The 27,500-nt window shown below is 42.7% G+C and overlaps 1 protein-coding gene across 2 annotated transcripts in view; it reads right to left on the bottom strand.

Moving 5' to 3' along the window:
* The window catches only part of IGF1R (insulin like growth factor 1 receptor), a 196,268-nt gene that overhangs the window by 33,379 nt on the left and 135,389 nt on the right, over positions 1–27,500 (bottom strand). For both annotated transcript variants that reach the window (XM_083371310.1, XM_083371311.1), the window contains exons 3-12: positions 26,451–26,763; positions 23,587–23,732; positions 19,398–19,542; positions 14,744–14,958; positions 12,790–12,916; positions 10,771–11,009; positions 7,848–8,015; positions 5,826–6,030; positions 4,004–4,290; positions 2,758–2,894 (exon numbers count right to left, since the gene is read on the bottom strand). In XM_083371310.1, coding sequence (XP_083227436.1) covers positions 2,758–2,894; positions 4,004–4,290; positions 5,826–6,030; positions 7,848–8,015; positions 10,771–11,009; positions 12,790–12,916; positions 14,744–14,958; positions 19,398–19,542; positions 23,587–23,732; positions 26,451–26,763 — 1,982 coding nt within the window. The remainder of the gene's footprint in view (positions 1–2,757; positions 2,895–4,003; positions 4,291–5,825; positions 6,031–7,847; positions 8,016–10,770; positions 11,010–12,789; positions 12,917–14,743; positions 14,959–19,397; positions 19,543–23,586; positions 23,733–26,450; positions 26,764–27,500) is intronic.

Here is a 27,500-nt window from a genome sequence, read left to right as displayed (position 1 = left end):
AAAATCTGAACAATCTTGTAAAAGATTTTGCAAGGAAATAGGTGTATGTTCACTCACGATACAGAAAACTTGCTAAAAGCTACACCCAATCCTTCATGAGGTTATCCAGTTTGATTTAAACAGATGTCCAAAGAACAAAAGAGAACATTGTACAAATGCTCTTCTTAAGATTTAGTTTTGACAGTGGAAAAGAAAAAAAGAAAAACCTGATTTTCTGCTTGCTTTGTTTTCCTGAAATGGCACAGTTCCATCAAGTGACTTCACCAAAATCTCAGGAAACAGCCGTACCAAATCAGAAAAACGATTCGTTCCCCAATGCAGGTCCCTCTGCACGGTAGAATTACAATGCCCATCATCCCTGGCCTGGTTGCGGAGTGCCTAAGTTTGGTCATGTGAATGGTGGGGGGACCCCACTGTGGGAATTCTGAATCTGGTTTTAAGCACCCTCCAGGTAGGTCTGCTGGAGCTTCGGTTGCTAAGCAACTGGTCTTAAGTTGAGAACTAGCTCACTAGATCACCACGGCTTTGGAGAGTGGACCAGCCCACCATCCTTGACTTCCGATTTCCTTGTTTAGATTTTAATTATCAAAATAACAAATGGGAATTAAACCTGTACCCACAAATAGCTACACAAAACAGTAACAGTTGTTGGGCTGAGGGGACCTTGAGGCTCTGAGCTTGGTTGTTTTCTTGCAGGTGTTTCGTTACCCAAACTAGGCAGCATCATCAGTGCTGGTAAGGAGTGGGGTTTGTTTTCAATTTGTGTGAATTTATACTGTTGTGCCTTTTCTTTTTTTTTTAAATCCCATTTATATCCCACCCTTCTCCGAAGACTCAGGGCGGCTTACAATCTAAAGCACAAATCAATGTGCTTAGCAGTAGCCTTCATTCTATGTATATGCCTGCTTATTAGGGCTTTCACACACACCCCAAGCGGCATTATTACAAAGTCAGCTTAATTGCCCCCAACAATCTGGGTCCTCATTTTACCTACCTGGGAAGGATGGAAGGCTGAGTCAACCTTGAGCCTGGTGGGACTCGAACCTGCACTAATTGCAGGCAGCTGGTGTTACTTAAGGAGGCATTAGCCCACTGCTCCACCAAGGCCCTTGCTTGTCAGTATTGGTGGGAGTAGTCTTGGAGGTTGCAGATGAGCATAGATTAACACTAAGATTAACATCAGACCAACAATCAAGAAGTAAACAATACCCCAATCAAGAAATTGCAAAACAAGCTAACAGTAAACAGCCCAACCAAAGAAACTCCACAGCTGATTAAGGCAGGCCACTAAAATAGAAACTGAGAGTCCCACTCCTTACTAGGGCTGATGATGTTACCTAGTTGGGTAATGAAACGTCTGCAAGAAAACAACCAAGCTCAGAAAGCATCAAGGACCCCACAGTTCATCCCTGAGTTACAAATATTCTCCTTTTATCAGTTGTTGGGTTCCAAAATAGCACTAAGCCAAGACTGAATAAATCTTAGTGGCCTGATTGGTATATAATGTGATGTCTTAACAAATGACTTCACGCACTAAGGAAAGCCAACCCCCACCCACCCCCCAACATTTAGGTCTTGGTCCAGTATTTCATTAATTTGGGTAACTTTCAGGACTGACAGGCATTTTAATTATGTTTACAATTTTTAATTTAATTTTTAATTTTAATTTATTGCACAGATGACTTTAATTTTAATTTTATCTTAATTTCTGTTATATGCTATTGTTGTTAGCCGCCCTGAGTCCTTCGGGAGATAGGGCGAGATATAAGTCCCATTAATAAATAAATAATAAATAAAATATAGACTTCAACTCTACTGCTAAGCTTGTAAGCCGCCCTGAGTCTTCGGAGAAGGGCGGGATATAAGTGGATTTAAAAAAAAAACTCCCAAAATTCTCACTGACAGCCATAATGGCTGTGAAATTCTTGAGATCTGAAGCCCTGGAATGTACACATGTTGAGAAACATTGCCTTAATCATAATGGGGGCTCAGAGTAACGCAATGAGATGAAAGACCATCTTACTTTTAAAAACCTAGCATAGCATGATAATCACCAGGAACAGCTTGTTAACTGCACTTTATTCTGCAAATGGTCACAACCAGCCAATAACCATCCTTCTAGCTAAAATCTTTCCAGCGTCTTTTCTTGAAATGTGAGCCATTTGCTGTGTTGTGTTCTCAACCTTTGTTGCAAGATACATCCCTGGGTTAAGATCTTATCCGGATATCTGATCATTACATTGCTCGGGGCAATATTCTCTGTGAAGATTTCATGCCTGGCTGTGAGATAAGCCTTCAGGATGTTTGAACCTGTGGACTTATAATTCAGGGTTTAGAAATGTAACCAAATATGGGCAGTCCTCGACGTATGACCACAATTGGAAGCCAAATTTCGGTTGTTAAGCAGAGCAGCTGGTTAAGGGAGCCGTGCCTTATTTTGTGGCCTCTTTTGCTAAACGATTCACTCAGTTAAGTGAGCCACCTGGTTGTTAAGCAAATCTAGCTTCACTCACTGACTTTTGTGTGTTGGAAGTCAGCTGGGAACGCCCTGAATGGCGATTACATGACCACCAGGACACTACAACCATTGTAAATACAGGCCAAATTCTGTTCACATGACCAAGGGGCTGCTGCAATGGGTTGTTATGTGTGCGGACTGCTTCCGAGTTCCTTTTTTTAACTTTGAACAGTCGCTAAATGACTGGTTGTTAAGTCGAGGACCACTGTAAATACCAACGAAGTCATCAATCTTCTTACCTCTCCGTTTTGTCCGTATTTGATTTCATACATCAAAACTAACCCATTGGGGTTAACCGGCTCGGGCCATTTCAGGGATATGGTGTTTTCCTCCTTCCCTTCCCATGTTACGCTTCCTGGAATGTTATCAGCCCCTTCTGTGGAAACCGAGCACAAGAGAGGATTCATTTATTTGTGTCCTACCGGTACTATAACAAGCAACCCAAGATAGCGAACATATCCATCTTCCCTCGCCCCTATTTTCCCCACAACAACTTTGTGAGGTGGGCAGGGAGAGAGTGACTGGCCCAAAGTTACACAGCTGGCTTTTATGATTCAGGTGGGACTTGAACTCACTGTCTCCTGATTTCTAGCCCGGTGCCTTAACCACTAGGCCGGGGTAGGCAACCTTGGCTCTTTTATGACTCGTGGACTTCAACTCCCAGAATTCCTGAGCCAGCATGGCTCAGCTTGGAAACCTCTCCCTTTCCCCTCAGCATGGCTGGCTCAGGAATTCTGGGAGTTGAAGTCCACGAGTCACAAAAGAGCCAAGGTTGCCTACGCCTACACTAGGCCAAGCTAGCTATCTGATTGAATTCAAAACCAGAGCTGCAATCTAAGATGGCATACCTTTGAACCAATTGGACCCGGAAGATATACATTGGCCCAAAAGAGCAAGTTTTTTTTTTAAAAAAAAAGAACATTTAGGCAGCGTACGGCAATAAAAAGGAAGATATAAAAAGAGTGTAAACTGAAGTAAAATAACAGAACAGTAAAATAAACAATGAAAAGGTACACAACAAGAATACATCAATATGATAACCAATACCATAAACCATTGCACTGAGGTGTTTCAAGGAACCATACATACAGCAGCTCTCAGCGCTTAGCTCTTCAGCTGTTTACTGAAGGCTTTATTCTCCTAATCCTGCCTATACAATCTGCAATCAGAGGGTTGCATGCTACAATCCTTTCAAAAGTTACTGACAAAAGTGAAATGTTTTAATGCGATGGAAGAAGGAAAACAATTCCTGTGGAGCGTTCTTACCAATAATATTACATTTTAGGAAATAACATGTTGAATGTATCACACACACCCCACACACAAGATGTCAGTCACCAAAAAGCCTGGCTTAAATGACACTGCAGCCCTCTCCTTCATCGATCCTACTTCTAGGATCCAACTTCGAGGGAGTTTATGTGCCGGATTGGACCATGACGCTCTTTTAAGCTACACATGCACTAAATAAAAGGTGGGGGACTGTACCTGCAGGCATTGTCCGGGCGAAGACAAAATTTGAAGCGCTACAGCCCAGGCGTGCTGCTTCGTGATTGCAACTGTGGATGTCAATCCGATAAAGGGTGAAAGGCAGGAGCTGGGAGATGAGAGTCCGTTCCTTGCCCTCCACTTTCGCTTCGTAGAAGGGAAACTCCATCTCACCCTCCTCCAGGTCGGTCCCATTGCTCAAGTGTTCTGGAGCGATCCCAGTCCTGTTCTTACCGGCAAACGTTGTGTTTGCAACTCGGAACAAATCCCTCCTCTTCCGATCAGGTCTGGACCAACAACAACAACAACAATAAAACCCTTTCAACAACCAGGCTTTAATCTCTCCAGCACTCACATCTTCACTCCAAGGCCACAATATTTTCAGAGAAAATAGCACCCCAAAGTTATTAAAGGATTTAAAAAGCAAACATATATATTTTTAAGCTGCATACAGCCAAAGCTATAAGTTTTTCGGACAGTTTGCATGCAGTTTTATGCCTCGAAACGATTTGGGGGGTGATGTTCTGGGGCCCATCCCAAAAACAGAGTTCAAGAGCTAAACCAGCTCTGTGGATTCAGACTGACTCCCGAGGCAAATGAAAGGCGATGAGAGAGACATTTTACTGGAAAGAAAAGCCAAAATGAGACAGGACAATGGTGCAGACATAACTATGGGAAATAACCAGATTAAGTGGCAGGAAAAATTCAGCAACAGCTCCCTATGGAAGAGACAGATCTGCTCTTTTCTAAGCAAATGGCAGTCCAGTGAATTATTAAACACTTAAGTCAGCGGAAGCTCCCAGCACAAGTTTCTGTTCCTTTCACAGCAGTGTAACGAGAGGCAGGATAAAGTTTGTATAATACTTGGTGGTTTACTCCATTTTGCCCTAACCTAAGCCAGCCGCTGCCCCCTCTAAGCCACGTTTCAGGGCTTAATTGCACCCTGTGACCCCAGCCAATTTGGATCTGTTTCAACTACACAGCGACACAAACCGGGAATGAGAGCAATGTATATGAGCTGAGTCACAGGTTTCCAAAGAAGACTGAAATCACAATGTACCATTTGTGGAGGTGAAATATGTGGTTTGGGTCATGGACAGAGATACGGCCCTGAGCGAAATCTCATTTAATGTTGTAATTTCATACTTCCCTTACATTTGGGATTCTTAGTAATCATTTTACCGGCTTAGTGAATTAGTGTATAAAGAACAATTCTCTCTTCTCTCAATATCTCTCTCTCTCTCTCTCTCTCTCTCTCTCTCTCTCTCTGTGACACTTAAGCAGTTTCCTTCTTCTTTTGTCTCTTTTCCTTCCTTCCTTCCTTCCTTCCTTCCTTCCTTCCTTCCTTTCCTTCCCCCCTCCCTCCCTCATCCACACAGAGACAGACATATGAACTAAACATATTTAGAAAAAGAAGAAGAAAGAGGATGAAGATGGATTGAGGGACAGATACAGATACTGGGCAGGGATCAGAAAGGAACAAAAGTGAATGAAGTGAGAGAGGAGGGCGGGAGGAAGGAAAGGAGGAGGGAGAGAGGCGAAGGAGGAAGGAAACCCTGCTTAAGTGGCACAGAAAGGGCTCAATTCAGCAGACAAGCATCCCCTGATGCTCAAACTCACCTTCAAGGACTCACCGCCCCGCTCATAGCTGGGGAGGGTCTTTGCCAAACCCTTACAGACCCTTTTATTCCCATCGTGGCACGTAAGAATAACGACCAGTAAAACAAAAGGACTTTGTTCCAAGAAATAAATGCCATCGATCTGGATCCCATTTGCTTGCGGAAGGCATGCTGGCAAGCCCACCACCCTCCCCCCAACTCACCTGGGCAAAAAGATGGCGTTGTGGAGGAAATTCTCAAAGACTTTCCGGTATTCTGCTTCCTCCTTTTCGGCCTGCTTCTCTGCTTCAGTCTTTGGGCATTTACAGCAAGCCCCTTTCTCTCGGCCCGATCCCTCTGGCTTGGAGGGTTCCGTGGCTTCTTCTGTGTCTATGGTCCCATCCGCGTATCTCCGAATCGGGACTTTATCTTGGAAGGCAAAAAAGAGGAGGAGGAGGAGGAGGAGGAGGAGGAGGAGGGGGAGGAGGAGGAGGAGGAGGAGGAGGAGGAGGAGGAGGAGGAGGAGAGGTAAAATCAAAAGGGGTTGGTGGACCAGCAGCTGTGTTGTTGCTGCTGAAGATGTTCTGATTCCAGCTGTTTCATTCCATCAGTGGCATTGGCCGGGTTAGGGACAGGCTTTGCATGAAGAGGCAGAAAAGAGCGCCTGAGAGTTTAGGCAGGCCAACGCCTCTTTCCATATGGCCAAATCCAAGAGAGACTAGTGGTCCACTGAAATCAGCTTCATCCACACCGCTCCTCCTTCTACCTGGGTCTCTCCGGATGTCTTCAAAACCCCTGAATTCTCCACCACTCAAAAAAGTATAAACTGGCAGGCGGTGGCTTGCTTAGGATCTCTTTCCAGGCCATTCTAGAGACATTGGTGATTGGGCTTGGGTCTTGCTGCTGCAAACTATTCGTCTATTCCAGAGTTTCTCAACCTTCGTGACTTTAAAATGGGTGCACTTCCAACTCCCGGAATTGCCCAGCTAGTAAGTCTGATTGGGTAATTCTGGGAGTTGAAGTCTATCAGTCTTTGAGTTGCCACGGTTGAGAAACACTGATCTATTCTGCTGTTGAACTGAGCTACTACACTGTTACTTCCTCGGTTACGAGGAGCTTGTGAGATGATTCCGGCTGCAACCACGTTGACTGATAAGGACTGGAAACCAGTTATATTACAACAGGGGTCTTCCCTGTTTTATGACTTGTGGACTTCAACTCCCAGAATTCCTCAGCCAGGGACGCTGGGCTGGGAGTTGAAGTCCACAAGTCATAAAAGGCCCAAGTTTGAAGACACCTGTAGTAGAAGAATCATGTAAAAGTAAGACAGGTGTAGGTGTATCACCCCCCCACACACACACACCTTCCCAAAAAGTCTGAAACACCACCCCACAATCACAAAGCAGCTCCAGAGAATGACGTAGTTTTAACTTCTAACAGTACCCATTTTTGTCTACTACAGGTGGTCCTCGACTTACGACCACAATCGAGCCCAAAATGTTGCTAAGTGAGACAGTTGTTAAGTGAGTTTTGCCTCACTTTATGATTTTTCTTGCCACAGTGGTTAAGTGAATCACTGCAGTTGTTAAATTAGTAACACGGTTGTTAAGTGAATCCGGCTTCCTCATTGACTTTGCTTGTCAGAAGGTCGCAAAAGGGGATCAGATGACCCTGGGACACTCCAACCATCATAAATACGAGTCAGTTGCCAAACATCTGAATTTTGATGTGACCACGGGGATGCTGCAAGGGACATTAAGTGTGAAAAATGGCCCTAAGTCACTCTTTTCTGTGCCACAGTGACTTTCAATAGTCACTAAATGAACTGTTGTAAGTCAAGGACTACCTGTACAGGCATAAATATATGTGTCCCTTGTTGTTATATGGCCACCTGAATAGGAAGTCTGACCTTCAAGCTTAACAGGAAGCTGAGTTAGTTCAACCTTTTTTTGGTTGTTGCTTTCAATAGCAAAGATGTTTTAGGTTTTATCTTCAACCTGAGGAAACATTCAAAGAAAGCATCGTCCATTTGTAGGGGTTTCATGCGTAAAGTGAAGTTTTGATGAGTTGCTGTTGAACTCTGAAAAGGTAGAGACCCCGTATCGCCTTTCCCTAACTTAAGTTCCCTTCAGATGAGTTGCCAAGATCTCCTGACTGGAACCGAGGATCTGCATGAATTTAGGAAGCTCGTCAGATGAGGACAAGTTACCTCAAAGCGCACAGGTATGCCTCCCTGTTGGTCTTACCTTTGGAGCAGTAGTTGTGTCTATACAGGTAACTATCCTGAGGCTGCTGTTGCCACCTCACAATATAGTAGGACAGGTTGCCGTTGGGGTAAGTGGGAGGGTTCCATTTCACAATGAGCTGTGAGGAGGAGTTGGATGCGGAGATGACATCCAGAGGTATGGATGGCACTAGAAGAAAAGCAAGTCAATGAGGAACCTTTTAATGTGTTTTCCCCAAGAGCTTATAATTCACCGGAGTCCATCAATAAATAACATTCTATTTTCAGTGCACAGCATACTCTTTCATTACATTCTGGTGACACCCTTGAACAGATCTCAGAAATAAACAACTGGGCATTTGGTCCCCAAGCCATATCCAGTCCTTGGCTGTCCCTGTCTGGCCCAGGTGAGTTTAATTGGAAATCAGGGCAGGAGAAGAAGCCGAGTTCTTGAACTCTGAAAAGTTATCATGGTTTAAAGCAGGGGGTCTTCAAACATAACAACTTTTAAGATTTGTGGACATCAATGCCCAGAATTCCTCAGCCAGTGTGTTTCAAAGCCCGCAGCCCATAGCATCAGGGCTACGTCAATGAGCTTGCTAAATCACCTAGTATCCAAAGGGATAAATTAGCAGACTCGAAACCTACGTTTTTTGAGAACACTCAAATCACTGTCAGCGAAGTTGAACAGCAAGGAGAGATACCCAAGAAAAATAAATGTTTATCTTTTACTACCTTAATTATGATCAGGAAATACAAACTCAATGCACAAGCGGAGCACTTTCTGCTGCTTGATTTTGCAAAATTTGTTCTTAGTTTTATTCTGGCCAATGCTACACCCAACTCCAACATACTGCAGCAAGTCTCAACATTTTAGTATTAATACAGGCCATTGTTTCTCCAAAAACACTCAATACAAGCCCAATTTTACATATCCCATTCCACCTGGCCTCCTTGGCTCAGTTTAGATGGATAAACATCTATAATTTGGTCACCAAGGCAGATATTATAATCTAAGTCGCCTAAGAGTTTGCCAATTAGGTGGCACATGAATGACCTTAAGCAAATGAATAAATATTATTCCCACCATCAGAAAGAACTTCATTCAAGATGATTAAATGCTGTTGGATATTTCCCTGGGTTGATTAATCGGACAATTATCACCTCTACGCAGTGCCCAACTTTGGATGCAATTAAATTCTGGCAGGCAGAAGTAGACTACCACCAGCCACCAACTTTGGATGTTTTTTTGATATGCTAACAAGAAACAGAGATCCCAAGTAAGCAAACCGAAAAGGACGAGTGCCAAGAACAACTATTCATCCATTAAAACCCTTTGCCACTGAAAATCAATTCCATATGAGGGTGAGTACGCCCTCCGATTTCCCCCCTTCTGCACCAAACACTCTCCAAGTTCAGCATGGATGACTCCAAGAGGATCAGGTCATAGAATCATTGGGCTAGAAGGGATCTTGGAGGTCCTCTAGTTCAACCCCCTGCTCCAGGCAGGAGACCTTATTGCATCCCAAGCAAATGGTCATCCAGTCTATTTTTGAAAGCCTCCAATGATGGAGTACTCAGAACCCCAGGAGGCAAGCTATTCCACTGATTAATTGCTTTCACTACCAGGAAATTTCTCCTTCGTTCTAGAATGGATCTCTCTTTTTGACAAGCTTCCACCAATTACTTCTTGTCCTGTCCTCAGGTGCTTTGGAGAGTAAACTGAATAACAGAATAACAGGGTTGGAAGAGAGCTAGTCCAAGGAAACTAGAAGCAGGAAACCCTATACATTTCAGACAAATGGTTATCCAATCTCTTCTTAAAAACCGCTAGTGTTGGAGCACCTACAAGCCACAAGCTGTTCCACTGATTAATTGTTCTAACTGTCAGAAAAATTTTCTTTCGTTCTAAGATGCTTCTCTCCTTGATTAGTTTCTATCCATTGTTTCTTGTCCAACCTTCAGGTGCTTTGGAGAATAGTTTGACTCCCTCTTCTCTGTGACAGCTCCTCAAGTACTAGAAGACTGCTATCATGCCACCCAATCTTTCTTTTTCATAGGCTAGACATACCTAGTTCAGTTAAAAATTCATCTTACGGTTTAGCCTTCAGACCCGCCATCTTTGTTGCTCTTTCCTGCACATTTTCCAGGGTCTCTCTCTCTCTCTCTCTCTCTGTCTCTCTCTCTCTCTCTCTCTCTCTCTCTCTCTCTCTCTCTCTGTCTCTCTCTCTCTCTCTGTCTCTCTCTCTCTCTCTCTTTTGAATCATGGTGACTCTTATCCTCTTATCAGTTTGCAAATACAAACTGATGGAGCCTGCAAACTGCCACTGGATCCTCATCGATCGAGAGGATTCACAAGAGAAGGAACCCAAAACGTGCAAAGTCTGTGGGGTTTTGTGTCTGGCCCTTCAGTACTACCAGATTCTGAAGTCACTCCAATTTTGATAGCATTCATCATTCAGACTGATAAACCATGATACTCTTGCAAATGATTCTATAACTCAACAGTTATTTTTTTTCCTTTTTTTTACATCTATCACTACATTTTTTCTTCCAAACTCTGAATTTTTGAATTACACAAAGCTTCGATGAATGATACATTGCAAACTAACTGAGTTTTTTGGCCATCTGCTGGAAAATCTGTGCAACGTTTCCCATCCCAATAGAAGAAGCCAAGCTACAAATTGAAGCTACTGCACAGATTTATTAAGAATGTCCCACCAGGACTTCCTAGGAAGAAAGCAGATTTATATCTTAGTATCTTTGCTTGTAGCCAAAAACTAATTATGCCAAAATACTTAAGATTTATGGCTAGTTTAAATTTCATAGAAGACATCATGAATCACTTTTCCAAATGCAAGAATCCTCCTTGCCCAATCAATGCCCCCACACAGAAACGCAATTCATTTTTAATTTTGTCTTCACCCACTCTAATGACTTCTTACCTGCAGCTTTAGTGCGGATGTAGACAATCTCACTCTTGGCTCCATGAGGGTGGTAGTTCTCCATCATAGGGAGCATGACAGCTTTGACATAAATTGCATATTGGGTCCATGGTTTCAGCGGCTGCAGTAAAATCCCTGGATTGTCCTCTTTATTTGAAGGCAAGTCCACATCAACCATGTTCCAGCTGTTAGAACCACAAGCGTCCTGCCCATCATATTCTGTCACATTCTTGAAGGCTCTGAAATGGATAAGCAAGGGAGCTAGGACATGTTCCGTCTGATAAAAACAGCTCTCATGCTATTCTGATCAGAGTTGCTGAAAAGTGAAGGGAATTTCCCATCATTCCATGGTGTGAAATAGCAATATATACAGACCCTGTAGTGCTTTACAGCACTCTCTGGGCAGTTTACAATGTCAACATATTGCCCACAACAATCTGGGTCATTTTATTGACCTTCGAAGGATGGAAAGCTGAATCAACCTTGATCCCCATCCAGATAAAACTCCAGACTGTGGGCAGAGTTTGCCTGCAATGCTGCATTCTAACCACCATGCCACTATGGCTCCTGAAGAGGATGGAAATGTTAACCCAAACTGTCAGGCCCATAGAATCAGGACCACTCATTTAAGTTCCCGTTAAGCTGATTTATTTCTCATGCCTATGCAGAAGAATCTAGTCAACTAAAGGTCAGCACTAAATTGGTGCTAGGTAAGAGTCAAGAGAATTCAAGAGAGGTTGTGGGAATGTTTGTGGGAATTTTAGACCAGTTGTGGGAATGTAATGACTCTAGGCTGATGACTCGCTTGACTCTGCTCACAGTCTCTGCCTGTCCTTCTCTTACACAAACCTCCAATAACCTTAGCACCACTAAAGGAAAAGCTGACATTTTCACCCAACCTTGCCCACATTTGAGACATGCATCCATCCACTTTGCTTGATTGATCTCCTGATCTAAAGATGCTTTTTTTCAAAAGGGAACTGGATTTTTGCCCCGTTTGCTTTTGTCTAATTTCTACCTTTTTTCACCTGATCTGACCTCAGCAATTTTGGGGGAACAAGACACTTGCAAGCCCCTGAAAAACAAATATAGCCTTGGTCCATATGATTGCTCATTTCAAATTGAAACAAACAAACAAAAAAAGCAGAGAAAGTTGTATCCTAAATAAGTCTTAAAGGCTCCAGTCTGGGAAGGTTGCTCTAAGGAAAAATAAAAACTGGCATTACAGTCTCCATGCAAAAGTCTCCCAGAGGTGCCTGATAGAGAGATGGGTGGGGTATGAACTAAACAAACAAACAAACAAATAATCCCATGTCCATTTCTCTGACAGAGTTGTGACATTTGAAAATGTAGTATTATTTTGATAACATTTCCCCTTTACTTTTAATTTAGTGCATTCTATTAGAGATCAGGTAACTATTTGTTCAACAACAACAGCTTCCTTTATATAGCCTGCTACAGGGGTACCCCAGTACCTGACTGCTTCAAAACTTCGTCAAATTTTGGTACTTGATGAATTTTGACACAAAAATGTTGTCTTGTGCTCGTTGTTTTGTTTGGTACTCGACGCAGTGCGATAGGAAAAGGGGCATGGCCATGGAGAATGGACAAGGAAGTCGGCCACGCCGGAAGGTCACTGCAAAAGGAAGAAGGGGACGGACACAGTGGGTGGACAGGAAGTTGGCCATGGTGGGAAAACCGCTATAGGAAAAGGGACAGACTGGAAGTCCTTCCTGGCTGAATCACATGGTATCGTACTTGTCATTTTTAGTACTCATCGCGCCTCCCGGAACCAGTTAACAAGTACCGAGGTACCACTGTATTGTATGCTGCTCACAACTTCCAATGTGTAGATTGCAACTTCCAAAATTCTCCATCTTGCAAGGTGATTTCTGAAAATTCTGGTATGTGATCTAGTACATCTGGAAGCTGCAAAGGTTGGTAAATATTGCTAAAAAAAAAACCACCCACACACATCCTCACTTTGGCTGGAGTAGCAATCTAGCTCTGCATACTCACGCTTCTTTGTAATAGACTGTGAAGCTAATCAAATCTCTGTAATCTTTAGGCCGATACTGTTCCCATGTCAGTTTGATCCGATTTTTCATTGTAGTGTTGGAAACAAATTTCAGGATGTGGCTTTCACCTGAAACACAAAAACAGCACACTTGGCTGAATTGCCACTAACACACAGGAATGGAATTTATTACCGTGCTCATATGAGAGAGAGAGAAAGAGGAGAGAGAGAGGGGGGAGAGGAGGAGAAAGAGAGAGAGAGGAGAGAGGGAGGGAGGGAGACACAGAGAGAAAGAGAGAAGAGAAAGATTGCTATTCATGCCTATGCACAGGAATCTTCTCAACTAGCAGTTAGCACCTGCTTGGAGTAAGATAATTGGAATTCAAGGGGGGACTGGATTTTTTTCATTTGTGATTATGAAGGGATTCTTGGCTGATTCCTCTTTTAACTCCATCCCCAGGGTTATTTCTTTTTTTAAAACATAATATAGGTCATGCAAAATGTATTGTCAGGGAGACACTTTTAATTTCCAAAAGCAAATATTAAACAACAGGAAGTGTTTCACAATGTTTTGAGCAAAAAAAAATTTTTTCACACCATCCAGCAAATGGCATATTTTGTTACATGTTTCATGTTACAAAATTTGAGCCTTGAAAGGATGTATTTTGTTCTTCCGAGCTTTTCTCTTACATCCACAGGGGAAAAACCAGGTTATGTGTGACTCAATTTACCTATGCACAATACATTTCTGCAATACATTTCTGGTCTAAAATTCCTCCTCAATTTTAGGCAGAGCCCATTAGCCAATCTAAGTTCACATGGTTGGTTTAATTGGGCTGAATCTACCTTTAAAAGCCAAGTCTGGTCTTCGTATCTTCAAAAGCTATCCGATTGAAAACAAGTTTGAATAGTTGTTTGTTTTGTAGATTGTGGGTGTTTGTTTTTAGAGAAGCTTAATTCTTGGCTTGGGAATCTAGCATAGAATTGGATTTTTCAGTTGCTTTTTGTTTGGAAAGAACAGTTTGCCAAATGTTTCAACCCTCTTCCATCCTGCACACATTTTAAAATCCATGTAGACAAATAAAGCTTTTTTTCCGTTTCTTTTTCTAAGAATAATAAAGAAACAAGGAAAGCCTAGCCCAGCCCCTGATGGTAACATAGGAGAGACGGGCCAAAACTTCTGTAATATCTCCAAGGCTGACAAATGGATGTGGGTGATGCCTCTTTTTGGTGTGAATACACACCAACACGTGTATTTGGGAAATGGATCCCAGTTCCATATACAGAGAAAAAAAAAAGAGAAAATTCTTTACAAAAATAACATCCTGAAGGTCTATTTTATATGCCAAATGTGGAGAGACCCATTTCAATAGCCTGCTCACCAATCGTTGATCAGGTGGATGCACTATAAGCTTTGAATGAGCACACTGCTTCTACAAATGAGCACCAGGCATTGCTTTTTCAGGTTCTTCTAAAGAAGGTAAGTTTTCTGAGCCCCACATCTGACTTGCAAATAATTCCCACCTATTTTACTAACTGAAGAACTTTCTGTAAAATGTTGGGAGCGCAAATTAAAAGAGTGACTAAAACCCACACACAAGAAACAACGGCAAAAATTCCAGAGCAGCCCAAACTCCATCCTTTAAACTCCTTAGTGTGTATTTGGGTTTTTCACGTGACTTCTTACTTGTTAGCTTAACAGAAACTTTTACGGAGTGGATGGAAACAGAAGGACATTATTTATTAGGGATTAGGGAGCAATCCAGAATCGGTATGACTCAAGGAAAAGGAACAACTTGCAAGATACAAGCTGCCGGTCTGCATGCTCCAAGTGACTTTTTTCTGAAGTCTGGATTACCACAGACCTCCTGTTATTTAAGGCCAGGGGAAAAAAAGCACCCTCCATTTCTGGTTATTCCACCCCAACGCAACGTCCTCTCTAAACCTCTCACGTACAGGATGCTTTCTCCCCGTTGTTTCTCGGATTGATGTCGCCTTTATTTTGTCGATCTTTGGTTCCAGTAACCTCCTCCATTTGGTAAATTTCCGAAACGCACAATTTAGGATTGAAAGCAAAATACATCTTCCCTTCTTTGATGGTCAGGTTATGATGGCTCCAGTCCCACAGTTGCTGCAAGTTTTGGTTGTCCAGCACATAAAACGAGTAATTCCTAAAAAGGAAATGTTTGGAAGCAAATCAGTCCATGTAAACAAAGGCACACACATTTTTCATTCTGCTTGTGGTGCCCTTACAAAATTCACACGATGACCGAAACCTTAGATCTGACAAAAAGAATGGCAGCTACGGAACATCTCATGTAAAGTGTTAAAAGGAAGCAATACTATCCCCAAGAATCTCAACGGCAGGTTAACAAGACCTAATAATATAGGTCTCCCGGTTGTAAGTTGCAAACCGTTATTGCATTAAAGCTGAAGAGGTGACAAACGTCTTCAGCCTTAAACAGTCTCCAATCCTTGTTGGTTTCAGCTTCATCTTTTCCAGGAGCTTCTCAGAAGCAGAAATAGTTTGAAAGAAAGAAAACCTTAGAAAAAGCACAGAGAAGAGCAGCAAGGAAGATTAAGGGTCTGGAGGCTAAACCATATAATGAATAGTTGAGGAAACTAAGTATGTCTAGCCTATCAAAGAGAAGGACTAGGGGTTAGGGTACTAATGCCACTCTATAAAGCCTTAGTAAGTCCACCCCTAGAATACTGCAACCAGTTTTGGTCCCCACACTATAAAAAAGATGTTGCGACTCTAGAAAAAGTGCAGAGAAGAACAACAAAGATGATTAGGAGACTGGAGGCTAAAACATATGAAGAACAATTATAGGAACTGGGCATGACTAATCTACTGAAGAGGAGGACCAGGGGAGACATGATAGCAGTGTTCCAATTTTTGAGGAGGTCTCACAGACAGGAGGGGGGTCAAGCTATCTTCCAAAGCACCTGAAGGCCAGACAAGGAACAACAGATGGAAACTGACCAAGGAGAGATTCAATGTAGAAATAAGGAGAAATTTTCTAACAGTGAGAACAATCAACCAATGGAACAGAAGTTGCCTTCAGAAATTATGGGAGCTTCAGTACTGGAAGCTTTCAAGAAGAGACTGGACTGCCATCTGCCAGAAATGGTGTAAGGCAAGGGTCTTCAAACTTGGCCCTTTTATGACTTGTGGACTTCCAGAACTCCTCAGCCAGCGTGCCTGAGTTTGAAGACCCTTGGTGTAAGGTCTCCTACAAGGTCCCTTCCAACTCTGTAATTCTATTCTATTCTATTCTATTCTATTCTATTCTATTCTATTCTATTCTATTCTATTCTATTCTATTCTATTCTATTCTATTCTATTCTATTCTATTCTATTCTATTCTATTCTTCCCTACCCTATTTAGAATAGCCCATTTTCAGCTTGAAACATTCTGTGGGTGATATGATAGCTGTCTTCTGGTACTTGAGGAGCTGTCACAGAGAAGAGGGGGTCAATCTATTCTTCAAAGCACCTGAGGGAGGGACAAAAAGCAGTGGATGGAAGCTCCTTAAAGAGAGACCCAACCTAGAACAAAGGAAAAAATTCCTAAGTTGCAGTCCACAGGTCTTGAAGTTGCTACGTCTGGACACACTTGCTGTAGAGTAGACTATTCTACCAATCTAGTGTGCTGATCCGGAACCAAAATTACATTTCGTTTCTACTCAAATGTTAATGTAATTCTAATTAATTTGTATGATCACCACTGCCACCCACATTAAGTAGCTTTTTCTCTGTGAAATATTAACAATTCATTTGGTTAATAGTTTTGGAGATCCCAGGTCATGCACACATGGTGATTTATAGAGCAAAACACAGTAGTGGATGGAAGCTTGTCAAAGACAGACCCAACCTAGAACTAAGGAGAAACTTCCTGACGGTGAGAACAATTCATCCATGGAACGACTTGCCTTCAGAAGTTGTGGCTGCTCCATCATTGGAGGTTTTCAAAAAGAGACTGGACAGCCCTTTGTCTGGAATGGCATAGACTCTCCTGTTTAATCAGGGGACTGGAACAGAAGACTTCCCAACCCTATTATTCTATGTTCTATGTACTAACCTCAGCTTGATTTACCATTAGACAGTGATATGAGTGTAACATCCAGAGTTGCCCTCCTGTAAGATGGGCGGCCAATATAGTTAATAAACAAAATACATCATTTGGAGCATTTTTAGTATCTTCGGCATATGAAGAGGTCCAACGCATTTTAAGAAAAGAATGGACAGCCACTTGTCTGGAATAATATAGGGTCTCCTGCTTGAGCAGGGGGTTGGACTAGAAGACCTCCAAGGTCCCTCCCAAGGCTATGATTCCTATGTTCTGTGCTGAAGAGGCAAGAGGAACTTTCCAGGGTGGGAGAAAGCAACACTGCCCTTTACAACATATTCCATCACTCTCTGGAATTTTAAGAATGCAAAGCTGACCAAATTGCAGGCAGAGAGGGAGGGGGGGGAAAACGAGGTTGAGAATCTAGCCTCATCCTGTAAGATAATCCTTTCAGGCTAGATAAATCAGACACAATGAGAGCTGTTCCCATGACCTTGCCCCAGCCTTGTTCAAACAGTTTTCCCCAAATTCCTGTTTATTAACTACTGATGCAACCGGTATCTGAAAAGAATGGTTTCATTTGGAGGTAAAGAAAGCAGAAAAAGTATCCGAAAGAGAAACACGGCAATTTCCCAGGCTTAGGACCAAGGGCAGAACACAGCTCCCATTAGTGTTGATTCCAGCTGTCCATTCTCCCAAAATGATACAGCTCAATTCTTCTAAGTACTGGTAGTCCTCGACTTACAACAGTTGATTTAGTGACTGTTCAACGTTACAACAGCTGTTGGGAAAAAGGGACTTGTGACCGTTGTCCACACTTACAGCCGTTGCAGCATCCCCACAGTCATGTGATCAATATTCAGAATCTCTTGGCAATCTTGACTCGTATCTATGACGTCCTGAGGTCATGTGATCCCCTTTTTGCAACCTTCTGACACGCAAAGTCAATGGGAAAGCCAGATCAATTTTAACAACCATGTTGCTAACTTAACACCTTCAGTGGTTCACTTATCAACTGCGGCAAGGAAGGTCGTAAGATGGGGCAAAATTCACTTAGCAACAAAAATTTTGGACTCCTTTGTGATCGTAAGTCAAGGACTACTTGTACCCCACCCACCACTTTCTCTACATTTGTGTCTTCTCAGAGGTATGTGAAATGGAATTATATGATCCAGTACCCCTGGCAAGGGAAGAAGATGGGTGTTGCAATCCAGTTACTTCAGAAGACCACTGAATTGGGGGAGAATGCTGAAAACAATATGAAATTAGATGCTTATTCTGTGTTAGAGGACATAAGACCCCTTGTCCCTCCAAAAACAGCACCATCCTTTCAGCTGAGTTGAGCAAATACAAGCTGGCAAATCCAGTTTTGACCAGGGGTAACAAGTGAAAACATTTCAGAGACATCTTTAGCACACCCAAAGCTCACCCTCTGATTTGAAATTTTCCGTAGATGATTTTCAGTAGCATCGAAGCAGGGCTGCTGCTGAACCATCCATGAGAGGACAACAAAGGAAATAATCTATGGATCAAGTCAATCTGCATGCAGGTAACTCATGATGCCTCTAGGAATCTTTTTGAAACCAAGGGCCATATTTGAAGGAGGGGCGGAACACATTAAAGACAGAAAGTTCAAGAGTTGCTATTCAATTCTGTGAAGCTGAAGAGAGAGAGAATGGAAGGACAAGATTCCAAAAGCATGACGTGGCCTTCAGCTTATACATTAGGGCAGTGTGTTCTCAACCTTGGGAACTTGAATATTGGTGGACTTCAACTCCCAGAATTGAAGTCCATCCATCTTCAGGTTCCCAAGGTTGAGAAACACAGCATTAGGGGTTTAATGCTTATTCTCTTAACTCTTAATAAAAGCTTCAAGAACTTTTGTCCGAGAATGTTACGTTCTGTGAAAATCTTACCTGGAAAGTTAATACAACCCAGGTGGCCAGAAAGGCCCAACAGAGACTCCACTTTCTCAGGGTCTTGCAGAAGAACAGGGTAGAACAACGGCTAATGACCTTCTTTTACCGGTCTACTATAGAGCGTCCTCTTGTACTGTATTGTGGTTTGGTATGCTGGTCTGACAGCCGTGGATAGGAAAGTACTACAGAGGGTGGTGAGCAAAGCACAAGACATTGTGGGCTGTCCCCTGACACCACTGCATGACCTCGCCAGGGCTCGCTGCCTTGGAAGAGTGAGGAAAATTCTCAGGGACAACTCACACCCTGGTCGGGTGGGAGATATAGGAGTATAGCCAGCCGTACCAACAGGCTGAAGAACAGCTTTTATCCATGGGCTGTCAGGCTCTTGAACAGGAAATAATTTTATAAACTTTATGTACGATTGACTTGCGAGGCCGGTGTGTTGTGCAATTAGCTCACATGGTGTAATAAGATGGAGGGTTTGTTGTTACTGTGAGTTGGGAGGGGCACGAAGGACTCATCCAATCTCAATGTATACATGGTTTTACTTTGACAATAAAAGGTTCATTCATTCATTCAATGGCATGACTTCTTACGGTAGAAACAGGCTATCCTTACCCATCCAGTTGTTCCTCTCCATTAATATACCGCAGGTTCTTCAAAAATGACAAGGACACCAAAGCATGAGAATGCCGGATCTTCACATATCCAGTGACCGTTTCTATCAACCCCATGAAATCCTCCAGCTCAGAGGCAATATTGTCTACAGGGGGGAAAAAAAACCAAGAGGGAAGGGGTGACAAAACCTCCATAGTTTCGAGATTTTTCTTTGCTCACAATTAACTTCATCGGCTTAAGAAAGGCCTTCTAAGAATGTCAACTCTCTGCTGTGTAACACAACCTTGTATGATTTACCGGTATGCTGAACTAAATGCCACTTCAATTTAATCTAGTTAATTTTTCGCCCAGTGCAATGGCTGCCCATTCCCTTGAACGTTGGCTGCTAATGCCAGTGTTGCATTCTGAGCTTTCAACAGCTGATGTTTTGGCAAGTTACTCTTGGGCAGTTGTAAATCTGAGCCTTCAGGAAGCCACAACTCCTGTGATGTTCAGTGACAGATATAAACGTTAGGGCTGGCCAAAATTGTCCCATTGAGGAGAACCTCAACTCATGTCTCAAGATAGCTTGACCATTCTAGGCAAGATAAGTGGGTGTTTTTCCTCCTCCACAAATGGAAAACTCAAAACAACTCCCACATTGGAGCTTATCTTCTCAGATGCCTCTGGAAACTCAGGACAAGAAGTAACAAACAGATGGAAGTAGCAAAGGTGCTTTTCAAACGGCAACCAGACTGACTTAAGTTTTTTCTTGAAAATGCTTAGCTTCTCATTGAAGAAGCTTCTTCAGTTCTGAAGACAACTGAAGAAGCTTCTTGGATGAGAAGCTAAACATTTTCAAGAAAAAAAAATTAAGAAGGTCCAGTTGCCTTTTGAAAAGAAGGTCCAGTTGTCTTTTGGAACAACCATGACCTGGATGACTGAGAATCTCCATAGACATTTAACAGATGGAAGCTTATCAAAGAGAGATCCAATCTAGAATTGAAGATATAGTGAGGACAATTAATCAATGGAGTGGTTTTGTCAGAATCCATTTATATCACATTTCATAAATGTATAGTTAGAACAATGTGCTTATTCTGGGGATTCTGCCATCTCTCCGAAGGGGGGGGGGAGGATAGACTTTAGGCAATCTCCAAACAACAGGGAAAATTTGAACTGGGGGAGGGAGGGGGAGAGACAGATCTGGATTGCATCTTCATTTACAACTAAAAAGAAAAGCAATAACCATAAACCCAAGGAGAGTTCCCTTTCCCATTGAAGGACCTGACACCTAAGCAAATGATGAGAGCCTGACCAAATGGATGAGGGGAGGGGCTGAAATGGGAATGCTTTATATAGGATTGAAATGTAACTTCGTTAGATTCCGTCTTGTATTGCCACAATCGATTCCATCCTAGTAAAAATTTTCCTTTTGGACTAAACTTGCATCCAAGAGTTCTTATTTCCTAAGATGTGGATTGAGTTGCTCTGTCTCTGGAGATTTCAAGAAGAGACTGAATAACCACGTCTCTAGCATGTTATAGGGTCTCCAGCTTGACTGGAAGACCTCCAAGGTCCCTTCCACGTTTGTTATTCTGTAATATCCTTTTCCTGTTAAGTCACATTGTTCATACATTAGAAGTAGATTAGCCCTTATGAAGCAGGGTCTACTATAATGTAGAAACCAGAGCAAACTTAGGTTCAAAGTTCAAAATTTCCACTAGGTGTGTGTACATGCAATAATAGGCCAGAATTTAACATTCTGCCTTAGTCAAGAACACACTTATTATTATTTCTCATATTTAATGCTTGCTCCCTCCTGCATACTTTTTCCTACTTAATGGGTCTGTCTCAAGAACCCACCCAGCCAGTTCCTCTATCGTGACGTTAACTCTACCTGTATTAACTCTACCTTGTTCTTCTCCAACAAGGACGGGAGTCAAAAGGCCAAAACAAAGAAGTGTTAACAGGAACAAGCCAGAATACCTGTTCACACGTGCCACAAGCAAGCCATAATTGGAAGCGTCTACATCTCTCAAATACTTTGGCCACCTAATGAGGAGGAAGGACTCACTGGAGAAGAGCCTAATGCTGGGAAAGATTGAGGGCAATAGAAGAAGGGGACGACAGAGAATGAGGTGGCTGGATGGAGTCACTGAAGCAGTAGGCGTGAGCTTAAATGGACTCCAGAAGATGGTAGAGGACAGGAAAGCCTGGAGGAACATTGTCCATAGGGTCGCGATGGGTCGGACACGACTTCGCAACTAACAACAACAACAACATCTCTTAGTCCCATCTGCTTCCAGGGGAAACGGATCCAAGAGAAAGAGCGTTCCCAGTGAGCAGGCCGAGTCTCGGGCCTTCTGTGATATACAATCCTTTTCAGTGGAATAAAGTTTCACCGAGATTAAGCCATCCGAGGGGCCTCTTTGGGGAAATCGGAACAAACTCATATAAACGGGACAGCCCCCGGGTGAATGTTTACAACAGGCAGCTGAACAAGAGAGGAGACAATTCTTCCCAGCCTCTTAAAAGGATCAGTCTGTTTCTTAAAGAACTAAGTTCTTTGAGGAATTAAGGAATTTTGACGTTTCCCAGAAGCTGTGCTATATAGCACCAATTTAAAAAGAAAATCAAGTTAGGTTACTTCTAGGTTGGTTCAGTGACTCAAGCCAAGGATGCTTTTTTTTAAAAAAAACCCTACTTTGCAACAAGGCCCAATTTTTAAGCAGCTACTTCGTCTCAGAACGTCGTTCGAGAAGTTTCAGTTCAGGCAAACGGTGACTGAACTTAGCCACGGACTGCAGGGTCAACGTTAAGAGGCCCCAGACCAGCCTTCCCACAGCAGGCGGTGTGGCTTGCAAGGCTGGGAACTGGGGAGGTTTTGCACCCTAAAATGTCTGAAGGAATCGTACAGAGCAGCAACAAGGTGTTCCCCAAGGCAGGGCCAGAGACAGCCCCGTAGCGTCTGTGGGGTTCTACCTGATGAAGTGGGTGCCTTATCAGCCTTCAAATCAAATGAATGTTCTTCTTCAGATTGGCTCAATTGTGTTCTTTCTACGGAGAGAGGGAGGAAGGGAGGAAAGGAAGGAAGGAAGGAAGGAGGGACAGAGGGAGGGAGAGACAGAGAAAGAAAGAAAAAAAGAAAGAAAGAGGGAGAGAGAGAGAGAAAGAAAGAAAGAAAGAAAGAAAGAAGGAAAGAAGGAAAGAAGGAAAGAAAGAAAGAAAGAAAGAAAGAAAGAAAAAAGAAAGAAAGAAAGAAAGAAAGAAAGAAAGAAAGAAAGAAAGAAAGAAAGAAAGAGGAAGGGAAGGGAGGAAGGAAGGAAGGAAGGAAGGAGGGAGGGAGGGAAAGAAAGAAAGAAAGAAAGAAAGAAAGAAAGAAAGAAAGAAAGAAAGAAAGAAAGAAAGAAAGAAAGAAAGAAAGAAAGAAAGAAAGAAAGAAAGAAAGACTGTTCGGAGTTTTCCCAGAAGGTGACTCACCACTCTGACACATCGTTAACTGAACACTCATTTTCTGTTAAGACATGTACTAGACGTGGCCAACTCAGCACCGAGAAAACACCCAGGTGGGAACTCTGCTGCCAGTGTTTGAAGAGGGCATCATGTACACTAGAGAGAAATATTTGCTACTGGGCAAATAATTAAATCCAACGATGTGCCACCTAACACGAGTGAGATAGCACAAATTTAGAAAATCCCTAAACACTATCAGGACTACCAGGAAGTCCCCTTCTTTTTTTTCTTCCTGTGAAGTTTGCTCTTGAAAGCCCAGACTAGGATTCTCCCTAAATGCTATCTTGGGAATTTGTTGGGATTACCTGCCGAAAACTTCTCATTTGGAACACAAAGTGTTTCCTACAGCAAGTGAAAAGGATTCTCCAAAGCTGGTACTTATTCTATTATTTTTTAAAAAAAAAACCTATGTATTTTAACTACTGAGCTGCCAAATGGAAAAGGACAACTACAATTTATCAAGAATGAAATGCCCCATTGATAGATCTCTGCTGTTTATTTAAGTATCTAAGCTTCAGAATGTCCACTCGAGGCATCACGTAGGCATTTAAACATGCTTCCCATGTGCTCCACCGTGGAACTCCATCCACGGTTTCTCTAGCATCATGTGTACATTAGGAAGCTCATAACAGGGTTGTCACACTCAACCCAGGTTTGCCAACATTGACACTCTCCCAATCAAGCGTGAACTTACTCCCACGGCGGATGTTGATGAGAAGGTTCCCTCTAATTTCGGTGCATCCCTGGAGCGTCTGTGCCGAGGTGACGGAGTCAATGGTCATGGTTTTGTCATCTGCACACACTTTGGGGCAGGGCCCCTCACAAGGGCTGCAGAACATGCTGGCAAAAGAGACAAGGATAGGAAGAGATGAGCAAAAATGGCCCTTCCACGAGTCGTGGCGCAGTGGTTAGAATGAGAGCATGCAGGGATTATGCTGACTCTGTAAACCGCTTAGAGAAGCTGTAAAGTATATACGTCTAAGTGCTGTTGCTATTGCTATTGTTATTGCCTATTCTATTCTATTCTATTCTATTCTATTCTATTCTATTCTATTCTATTGCCATGATGACACAGTGTTAGAATGTAGTATTGCAGGCTAATTATGCCGACTGCCAGTAGTTCGATCCTGACCGACTCAACTTTGAATCAGTCTTCCATCCTCCCGAGGTTGGTAAAATGAGGATCTAGATTGTTGGGGGCGAGAGGCTGACTCAGTAATCCACTTAAAATAGTGATAGGATTCAGCCAGTTCGCGCCACTTCGGTAGAACCAGTAGCTAATTTTTTGGTTGCCCAGGCCCAGAATGGACGTCCGGAAGCGGCATGCACATAGAGAACCGGTTCTTCACATATTTGGATCCCACCACTGCACTTAGAGAGGGTGTCTTCACTCGTGCGCAAAATTCCACTCGTGCACAAAGCTCCACTTGTGCGAGCGGCAGGCACTTGTGCTTGAGCCTGAAACTCCATTCACAAAAATACAGCTTTGAGTGCGAGCAGATGTGCCCTCCGCTTGCCCATTTCTCCTGCAGCCTGGTTTCGAACAGGCTGTGGCCCCAGGGTTGGGGACCCCTGTTATAGAATACAGGTAGTCCTCGACTGACAATAGTTCATTTAGCGACCGTTCAAAGTTACAACGGCACTGGCAAAAAGAGAATTATGACCGTTTTTCAGACTTACAACCGTTGGAGCACCCTCATGGTCATGTGATCAAAATTCAGACTCTTGGCAACCGACTTATATTTTATGGTGGTTGCAGTGTCACCTTTTGCAACCTTCTGACAAGCAAAGGCTTTGTGATTCTGATTCTATATTGCACAACGCAGCCAGATTTCTCTCTTGTGCTGCCTTTGCACTGCACTGACAAATTTGGCTTGTGTTTAGCATGCAAGCCACAAGGATGAGAGCTGTTTAATTCTGGTCAGCTGATTCCCGGCTGAGTCACATGGTCTCTTTGCAATCCACGGCTCCCATGATGCTTTACATGAATTTACAAGTTCGTATTTCAAATGCTTCAGCACAAGGCACCGTTAATACACGCCAGAAACCTTTTGAGAATGCAAACTTAAGAATTTTTAGTCCTCTGGTTTGCAGCGATTGGTGTGTGATCAAGGGAGATTGGAGCAGGAAAACACACACAAACGCACACGTACACAAATGCTACAGGCACACTGGTTATTGTTCCCGGTTTTCCGTCCATCTTTTTTTCCGTTCGCACTGTGAACATTTGGATAAGATAAGCAGCTGGCTCTTTTTTTTTTATGAGGGCTTTTAATTGCTTGAAAACACAAGTGGTCAGATAGTAGCGGAAGAAAAACAGATTTCCAGGTAAACATTTGATTTCTAGCTGGGGGGGGGGCAGAGATCATTGCTTTTGCACCTGTATGTAAACTAGAAATTCTTCAGGAGGAAAAAAAAAACCAACAACGGAGAGGTGTGTTTGGACAGCTTCACACAAAACAAGAGACGCCAAGCGTCAACAGCAGCTCAACTCAACCCAAATAAAGACATGCTGTCCAGGTCATTAAAAACAATTTAAAAATCCCTGCAGGAGAAATATTTCCTTTTTAATTACCCCCGGATCAGGAATGCCAACGGCTCTTAATCAGGCAGCCTTGATAAAGCAGCTTCGGCAGGTATTTCATCTCTGCAGTGCAACAGCTATGAGTTCTTGGATATGTTGGCGGATAAGCCCAGCCCGGAGTAAGCCGACCATCGAATTTTCAACCAAAACACCATGAAAAATGTGCCACCCGCGGATAAGCTGAGCCTTGAAATGTTCGGACGTGTTTCATTTTTGCAATTGGCTTATTAGCAGGAGGCATGTTTTTTTTCATGGTGTTTTGGTTAAAAGTTGGAGGGTCGGCTTTTTCAGAGATTTGTGAGTATATACGGGATACATGTAATCCTCAGTTGATTAGTTAATGAAATTTTTTTTTGTTAACAAGAATCTTACAGAAAATCCAATCTTTTCTTTCCCTAGGAACAACAGTCCACTATTCACCAATTTAGTACCTCTGTTGATTTCACAGAACGTTAACGGCTGCAAATTACAGTCTCCGACTTACAGACGTTTGTTTAGTGACCACTCAAAGTTACAACGGCACTGAAAAGACGTGAATTATGACCGTTTTCCACTTGTGCATCTGTCGCAGCATCTGTAGGGTTGCATGGTCAAAATTCAGACACTTAGCAACTGACTCATAGTTATGACGGTTGCAGTGTCCTGGGGTCACGTGATCCCCTTTTGCAACTTTCTGACAAGCAAAGTCAATGGGGAAGCCAGATTCGCTTAACAACCGTGTTGCTAACTTAACAACTGCAGTGATTCTCTGCAGGAAAAGACTGTAAAATGGGGCAAAGTTCACTTAACAATTGTCTTGCTTAGCAATGGAGATTTTGGGATCAATTATGGTCGTAAATCGAGGACTGCCCGTATTTGAAACAGAGATCCCCGTTAAGCGTTCGGCCTCTTCCTCACTCCCCCTCACCCCCACCGGCAAGAAAAAAGAAAGCTACTTGTTATTCCTGTGTGTAGACACAAGCGTTCTCCATTACCTTTGGGTATCGTTGCGCACAAATCCTGGAGGGCACTCTTGTACACACTCATCCTCATGAATCACAAAGCTCTCGTATTCCATTAGATCCGAGGAAGGGATCCGGGAACAGTTCTCCTTGGTGATGCAACGCCAGCCCTCAAACTTGTAGGTGTTGGGTGGGCAGGTAGGAACACAGGTGCCATCGTGGTAGTAGTTGCGACAAGCCACACAGGCCGAGCTGTTGTTGGGGGCGGTGCAACTGCCCAAGCATTCGGGATGACAGCATTCATTCTGGTCCGTACAAGCGTATTTGCCACAGGAACTGGCACAGGCTGGAAAGTGAGAGAGAGAGAGAGCAGAGCAACAGGCATGAGAAGACCACCTTTCAAGAATTTTCAAGAAGTCATTACAATGGATACTTGGGAAAAGATTTGGGTGAGAAATGTAAAATTTACGCAAGCTCAAAATTTAAGAGAGAACTTTTATAAAATGTTTTATAGGTGGCACTTAGATCCTAAAAAATTAGCAAGTATGTATCCGAACTGCCAGCCTAAATGTTGGAGGTGTGGTGGTGAAGATGCAACGTATTTTCATATATGGTGGACCTGTAAAAAGGTTAAAGCTTTTTGGATTAAAATCTGGTGGAATATGCAGAAGATATTTAAGAAAAGGATAAAGTTTTCTCCGCAATTGTTTTTACTGGGCATTACTACTGACACTACTGTTGTAGACATTAAGTTGATGTTGAACTTAATTACGGCAGCAAGACTTTTAGTAGGGCAATATTGGAAGAAGGAAGAACTGCCGACTATAGAAGAATGGACTTTAAAAGTTTCCAATCTGGCGGAAATGGCAAAGATCTCAGCGTACTTGAAAGACCATTCGCAACAGAGATATATTGTGGAGTGGAAAAAATGGATTGATTATATTCAGAATAAATATGGGACTAAAAAGTTTCACTTAGCATTTGAATAAGTACTGATGTGATATTTATATGGCTTGTAGTTATTTTATAAGAGTTAAAGTGTGATAGATTTAATAGTTTATTGTTGTTTGCATATGGTAGACT

This window comes from Vipera ursinii (assembly GCF_947247035.1).
Source record: "Vipera ursinii genome assembly, chromosome: 11".
NCBI lineage: Eukaryota > Metazoa > Chordata > Lepidosauria > Squamata > Viperidae > Vipera > Vipera ursinii.
This window is presented reverse-complemented; position numbering and strand designations above follow the sequence as displayed.